The sequence below is a fragment of the Octodon degus genome, unplaced genomic scaffold (assembly GCF_000260255.1).
Source record: "Octodon degus isolate 3935 unplaced genomic scaffold, OctDeg1.0 scaffold00002, whole genome shotgun sequence".
NCBI classification, from domain to species: domain Eukaryota; kingdom Metazoa; phylum Chordata; class Mammalia; order Rodentia; family Octodontidae; genus Octodon; species Octodon degus.
Window position 1 is genome coordinate 27,705,733 of NW_004524578.1, and position 6,926 is coordinate 27,712,658.

The 6,926-nt window shown below is 53.0% G+C and overlaps 1 protein-coding gene across 1 annotated transcript in view; it reads right to left on the minus strand.

Annotated features, from left to right (window-relative positions):
- The window catches only part of Tyro3 (TYRO3 protein tyrosine kinase), an 18,276-nt gene extending 11,996 nt beyond the window's left edge, over positions 1 to 6,280 (minus strand). Inside the window, exons 1-6 of the mRNA XM_004623387.3 lie at positions 6,232 to 6,280; positions 5,156 to 5,339; positions 4,701 to 4,801; positions 3,783 to 3,953; positions 2,300 to 2,386; positions 1,485 to 1,600 (exon numbers count right to left, since the gene is read on the minus strand). Of these exons, the coding sequence (XP_004623444.2) occupies positions 1,485 to 1,600; positions 2,300 to 2,386; positions 3,783 to 3,953; positions 4,701 to 4,801; positions 5,156 to 5,339; positions 6,232 to 6,277 (705 nt within the window). The 5' untranslated portion in view covers positions 6,278 to 6,280. The remainder of the gene's footprint in view (positions 1 to 1,484; positions 1,601 to 2,299; positions 2,387 to 3,782; positions 3,954 to 4,700; positions 4,802 to 5,155; positions 5,340 to 6,231) is intronic.
- Between the last annotated feature and the right edge of the window lie 646 nt (positions 6,281 to 6,926).

The following is a 6,926-nucleotide window of genomic DNA, read 5'->3' on the forward strand; positions in this document are numbered from 1 at the left end:
CAACCTAGACCTTACTTAACAATTGATTAAAAAATTTCTGTCTTGTACCTTGACAATCAAACCTCCAAAATTGCCTACAAGTTCATATTTATACTTATAATTCTCCAAACCCTTGAAGGTCTCAAGTCAGTGTGGTGGCACTAGCAGAGCTGGCCCCTGGGTGTCTGTACCAGGAAGAGCTCAGGTGTAGACAACATCACTTGCACACTCAGGCTCAGTTCCATCTGCTCACAGATAGCTGCCTCTGGGGCCTAAAGGTACACACATCATACCACGTTCCACTCTGGGAGGATGGACTGGGGCAGAGGCTACACAGGCCCTGGAGTCATATCCCGGACTCTCAGGAGTATGGCGTAGCAATAAGGACAATCCAGGCAGACCTATGCCCGTGGCCCTGGAGATTTTGCCCAGGAGCACGGACTATACCAAAGCTGAGCCAGTGTAGGATCCTCTAAGTGGTACAGCCTAGAGCAGGAGCCCTTGCTGCCCAGGGGAACTCTAAGTACAGTTTCAAATGATTTTCATGAAACTCCTTTTGAGCAGAAATGAAAATGGGCAAGTACTGCCTCTTGTGCATACTCTTTCTACTCTTTTTTTATTTTTCTTTAAATTTTATTTATTTATTTGTGTGTGTATGTGTGTGTGTGTGGCCAGCTCAGCCCACCTGGGGGCGGGGCTGGCTGGCATGTGGTGCTGGGGGATTGAACCGTGGTCCCTGTGCTTCACTAAGCTTGTTCTTTGAGGTGCTTTAGACCACTGAGCCATCTCACCAGCCCTTTCTACTCTTTTTTTAAAAAATGTTTTTGTTGTTACAGGGTCTCACTATGCAGCTCAGACTCATAGGGATCCTCCTGTTTTCAGCCTCCCCAGCACTGGGATTACACATGTATGGGGTTAGCACGGCACGTGGTACTGGGGATCGAACCACGACCTCTGCACTTGCCCAAACTTACCTAAGCAGGCACTTTAGTCTGCTGAGCTATCTCACTGGCCCCCTTTTCACTCTTTAGGACTTAGACTTCTTGTCCTCTGGCATGGCAGGGGTCCAGATTATCAGATGTACTAAATGATTTGCTTACATAAAACAGTAAAACAAACAAACAAAATCTCTTCTAGAGCTGGCTGGCTGTGTCTGGCTGGCAGTGTAGCCTAGCAGTAAAGTGCTTGCTTACCACGTCTAAATGTTCTGGGTTCAATCTTCCAGCATCAGACACAGACACACACATGCACACATCTCTTCCAAGTACCCTAAAGCTGCCCTAGTGATTTGTTTTCCAGCCTGCAAAAGGCACAGGCTTGAGCCAATCTGCAGGGTCTTGCAGTGGACAGAGCACTCTATGCTAAGGAAGGAGAAGTACCTGAAGAGTCCTGCGGAACAAGTCCCACGGGCAGTAAGCCCACTGCCGCTACCACTATGTATCGGCTATGCAGCTACAAGGAGCACAGGTAGTCCAGGAGAGCCTGCTGGGCCCATCTCAGCCTACCTGCACTGTACAGGATTGAAGCACGGCTTGACCATCAGCACCTGGCATCCAGGCCACGCTAGCATTGCTGCTGGAGAGCTTTGTCACTGTGATGTTGAAGGGGGCTGCAGGCAGAGCTGTGGGTGCAGACTTGAGTCAGTGCTCAGCAATGAGAGCAGCGGGAAGAAGAGGCATGGGAAGCTTCTTGTTCTTCCCAGGGCCAGGAATTCTCCAGCCTAAAGATGGCTACTTGCAACCCATAAGGGACAGCTGCTCACACCTGGGAGTGCCAAGGCCAAGGAAAGATATTGTCTCTCTCTGAATAAGGGGCTCTGGCCAAAGAATAGGAAGGTAATATGTGGGGGTATACTACAGCACAAAAGGAGAAATACAAAACACAAAAGGAGAAATAAGCAGCTGCCCCTGCAGCCAGATGAGTTTCTCCACACACCCGCTCCTTCCCTCCCTCCCTCTCCACCAGCCCTTTGGGTCTCTTATGGCCCTGACAGGCTGCTTCCCCGCCCCTCCCCCAGGAGAGGCAGAAACAAGATTGGGCAAGAGCCTTGACCATCTCCTGCAGGCTCCTTCCTCCCCTCCCTCCTAAGGACTCTGCTTCGTGATGGGAAATCTGCTGTGACGTCAGGATTCTATTCTTGGCTCAGCCAAGGCAGGGTCTCAGGTGCTCTCACTAGGAACAGGAACTGTGCCAATTCCCCTCCTCTGGAAATCCTGGCAGGACCCAGGGAAGCTGAAAGACCGAATAATCTCACTGCTGCATGGCTGCCTGGCTCAAAATGCCCCTGGTCTCACCCAGCCACCCCTGACTGTTCTCCTACCTTGAAGGCGAACAGTGGCCGGGCGGGAAATAGCCAGGCCTTTTCTGTTGCGAGCTTCACAGGAAAACATTGTGCTCTGGGTCACCCCTGAGACCAGAAAACTTCAGTTAGTCCACTAAACAGCAACTCCCTCTCAGTGTGGGGCTGGAGAAGGGAGGGACCTACAGTCTTTGGTCTGAAAATCCTAGAAGTCTCTCTAGCAAATGGAAGGGGCTAAACAGTGGCGTGGGGGGGGGGGGGGCAAGGACTCTGGAGTCTTAATGAGCTTGGATGGCACTCTGCTAGTCTCTCAAATAGGAGAACTATGAAAACCAGGTAATTTATGTAAAATGCATGGCACAGAATAAATACTTGAAAGATATTCCACAGCACCTCCCATCTCAGTCCCATCTCCCACGGATAGCACAGCCCTGCCACCCTTTCCAGGTCACTCCTCCACTGTGCATACTGCAGCCTTTTTGTCTGCCCGCTGCCCTATTACTGTTGAATCTGCCTATGGGCGTCTTGTAACAGTTCCCAGTTCTTTATGCATATGTCCTGTCTCCCCAGTTATAACCAATGCTTCAGGGACACGAAGAGGGATTTCTATATCCTTAGTGTTTGCTCATCCCATGTGGTGGCCAGTACCGTGTGGTGTATATAGGTGGAATTCCACAAGTGTTTATTATCAGGCTTGCTGGCTGGCTGAGGGTACTAACCACACACATCTGGAGGGAAAGGAACCCAACCTCTTGAACAACCCTCACCCCATGTCCAGCAAGTTCCACGGTCCACCTCTTCTAATGGGCACTGGACAGATCACAGCCCCTCTCCCCTGGCTCTCAGCACAGGAGACAAAACTCAGACTCATCTTTTTTGCCTAACTCAAGCCTCAATATGTAAACTTTGCTTTATGTCTGAGGATCATGGGGGCCCAGATGGATATGCAGGCATGGTTGCTTTGGGTCTAACTGCAGAGGTAGGAACAGATGACTATTTGGAAAAACGGCTGGAGACTTCCAGAAAGGACCACAAGAGGAGGCCCTTGTATCCTTAAGCTGGCCTCTCTCTCCTCCTCTCCCTATCTTCAGCCTGTCTTTTGCATGTCTACTAGATGCTCTTTCCCAGCTCTGCATGGGCTGATTTCTGGCCCCTTCTCTTGGGAGGCCTGGGGGAGGAGGATGGGTGGCCTGGTCTCCTCACACAATTCATCTCCCAGGGCCAGCTTCGCTTGGCCCAGACTGCTCTGAGTGAGGGAGGTGATCCCAGCACCCTTCTGTGCTAGCAGACACAGCAGGAGACCACTAATCAGACCACCCAGCCAACCTGACACACCAGATAATGAGCACAGCTATGGTGCTGCTCACGCACCCAGCACTGGGATCTGCTCTCCTCACTCACAACTGCAAACTCCATGATTTAGGCAGACTCCAACTCTGCCAGTCGTACCACAAGCAAGGACCCAGCTCATTCCCTACTCAAAGCCCCCTCCTGTGCTGCTCACCTGTTACATTTAAAACTGAGGGAGAGGGAGCAGGTCCCCCAACCTTTGTTCTTCCTCTCCACCAGAAAATGGTAACAGGTTCTGGGGGACCCACGGCCTCACAAGAGAGTTGGAAAGGGGAATTAGGGGGCACTGCCAGATCTTTGGGCTCCACAGTGAAAAATGGCACACCTAAAAGAGAAGGGGAACAGGGAATGAACTTGGCACTTCTTAGCTTCCTACTGCCCAATCACAAGTTTGCTTCACTTAAAGTCTTCTCTTCAGGTCCCTTCAGCCTCTTCCCAGTAGCTCACACACAACACGCATTGAGCTCGGGAGGGAAAGGGAGGCAGCAGTCTTTTCATCAGCTCCCTCACAAGGGCAGGGCAGACTTGGCTTGCCAACCCCAGCACTCCCTGCCAGACCTGCTCTGACAGCACTTCTCAGGCTAAGGGAGGAGGCTGGGGGTGGGGGTAGAGTGGGGAGCTGGGGGAGGGGCATACAGGGAGGAGGAGTGGGTGGGAGCTTTGGCAGAGCTCTGCTGGCAGGCCCCAGCTCCCATTCAGAGCCCTTTGTTACTTTCTTAGTCACTTTGTTTTCCAGGGCTGAACAGCTCTGAGCTCCTGCAGCTGCGCAGCCTTCCTCCCCTCCCCCACCCCTTGCCGGTCAGACCACTTGGCAGAACAGGGTCCAGCCCCAGATGTCTGCTTGAGGCTTGTTGCTCAGACAGCTGAAACAGACAGCAAACCTGTAAACAGTGGGTCCTAGATGTCCCCTTGATTCTCAGATAGTTAAAGATTTCAACAGGTAAGGTATTCTGACATTGGTACAGCACAAGCTCTAAGGGGTAGGGGTGCAGCACAGCATCTGCTCCAGCTATGGTCACTAGGAGACAGCACCTGCTCCAGGCCAGCAAGCCCTGCACCTGTGCCTCCTCACCTTCTACAGTGAGCCACACTGACTGGGAGATCTCGGTTTTTCCCCCATCCTCCATCTGGCACCAGTACTGGCCCGCATCAGAACGCTCCACTGACTTCAGGCTGTGGAAACAGGATACCAAGCTTGCTTCCTAGGGTCAAGGGGGGCAATTCTACTAAGCAGACTTGATGGATTCAGTGCACCCTGCTTCTGGAAGATGCCACAGGTTGCCAACTTTAAAAACCACAGACCTGGACTGGGGAGATGGCTCAGTGGAATAAGCGCTTCCCTGGCAAGCACAAGGGCCTGAGTTCAATCCCCAGTTCCACCAAATAAATAAATAAATAAATAAATAAATAAATAAATAAATAAAAACCACAGACCTCTGGGTATCCAAACAGCCCCCAGCTCCCAAGCTCTAAGTGAAACACTAGCCTGCCCCAAGCTGGCACCCACACCTTCCCCTAGTCTGGCACCTGAGGAAGCAAATCCAGTGCCGCTCACTGATGGCGATGTACACCTGGCTCCCAGTTCGGACCATAGCCCCATCCTTCATCCAGTGTATGTCAGGCTCCTCCAGCCCTTCCTTGCTGCAGTTGAGTGTCATTGACTGCCCCTGAGATAGTGTCATCTTCGATGGGGCTCCCATGAGCTTCAAGCCTGAGGGGTGGGAAGGAGAGTGCATCAGCCTGTTGCAGGTGGACCCTATCTTTGGAAGTATTTTCTGTTCTCTTCCAGGAAGTGGCTTCTGTGCTACAGGGCTCCTTGCCAATGTCAAGGAAGCAGAGGGAAGACGGCCTGGGAGGGAAGGCGACCTGGGCTGAGGGGTGGAACACAACAAACCCCTCTCCAAGTACCCTTTCTGCCACTGCCAGGTCCCCCTAGCTTGAAGAACTTCTTTCACCTAGCTGTGCCCAACCACCAAAAGGAAGGCAATCTGAACTGAAAAGGAGAGGTGTTGTCAGGTCCTGGGGCAGGCACTGCCCTGGGAATGACTGCTGCACTCAACCAGTGCAACAGGCTGCCAGCCCTCTGCTCACGGGTCAGCCCAGCCCCTGAACTGCTGCCAGCACCCCCTGCACCCCACCCTGCTGAGGAAAGGAAGGTGGGGGTGCTCTCCTGAAGTGGAGAACATATGGATGCAAAACCACGTCAGATCAAACACATGGCAGCCTTCCTGGCAGCCGCCTGCTCTATTAATACCTGAATGTGTGCAGGGGCGGTGCTAGGAAGGTGGAAAGCAGAGGAAGGGTGGGGCCATGAGCAGTAGCCCAGGACCCCAGCAGCACTATCACAACAACAGGGCCACCCACTGGAGCCTTACCCTACACACTCCTTGCTTGACCTCCTGGCATGTTTATAAGCAGATGAGCAGGTAAAAAATTTGCATATGAAATCCAGTCCTGCTCCTTCCTGCTCTTTACTGTGTGACTATAGGGAAATTACTGGCTCTCTGATCATTAGACACATACCCTTCCACCTGTAAATATTTGTCACCCTTTTCTACTTTCCTCCCCAAGAATCTGATTATGTGTCAAGACAAGAAGCCAACCTCTGGCTGCTGCTCTGTCCAGAGACTCCAACAGAACTCCATTCATCCTCTCAGAATCAACCCCAGGACAAGGAGAAATGGCTCCATAACCTGGAAACATCCAGCGGTCCCAAAGGTGTGCGGTATACATTTGAAAAGGTGCTGCACAGCGTTCCTGCCTCGGGCTAAAGCCTCGGGAGCCAGGTGGGAACACTGGGCTTGAACCCCAGGAAGACCCGCAGTCTCCTGTCTGCCCAAGCCCTCCAACGCTCCAGCTTTCAGGAAGCTCTCGGAGCACAGGGACAGAGTATGCTCAGAGGTGCGTTGGGGCAGGGTTTCCTCCAAATTCCTGTGGCTAAAGGGTAGAGGAGTACCCTTGGGCGTTCACCCCGACACTAGTTTCACACTGGGACCTTCCCATGTGTGGCAGGCAAAATGGGGTCCCCAGGACTGAGAAGGGGCAGCAAACAACTTGGAGCATGGAGGCGGGAAATGCAGTCCCAAGCACCCCCACCCCACCTAGCGCGCGCGCGGACCACACAACCCACACCCCTCTACCTTCGCTTCCAACCCGCCAGGGGAGACCCGAGCGCGAGAAAGTTGGGGGCGGGGGCCCGGCCCGAGCCTGCGGCCAGCACCGCGCGCCCCGCTCTTCGGCCTTTCGCATCCCATCCGCACCTCTCGCGCCCAGGCCCGGGCTCAGCAGCAGCCGCCGG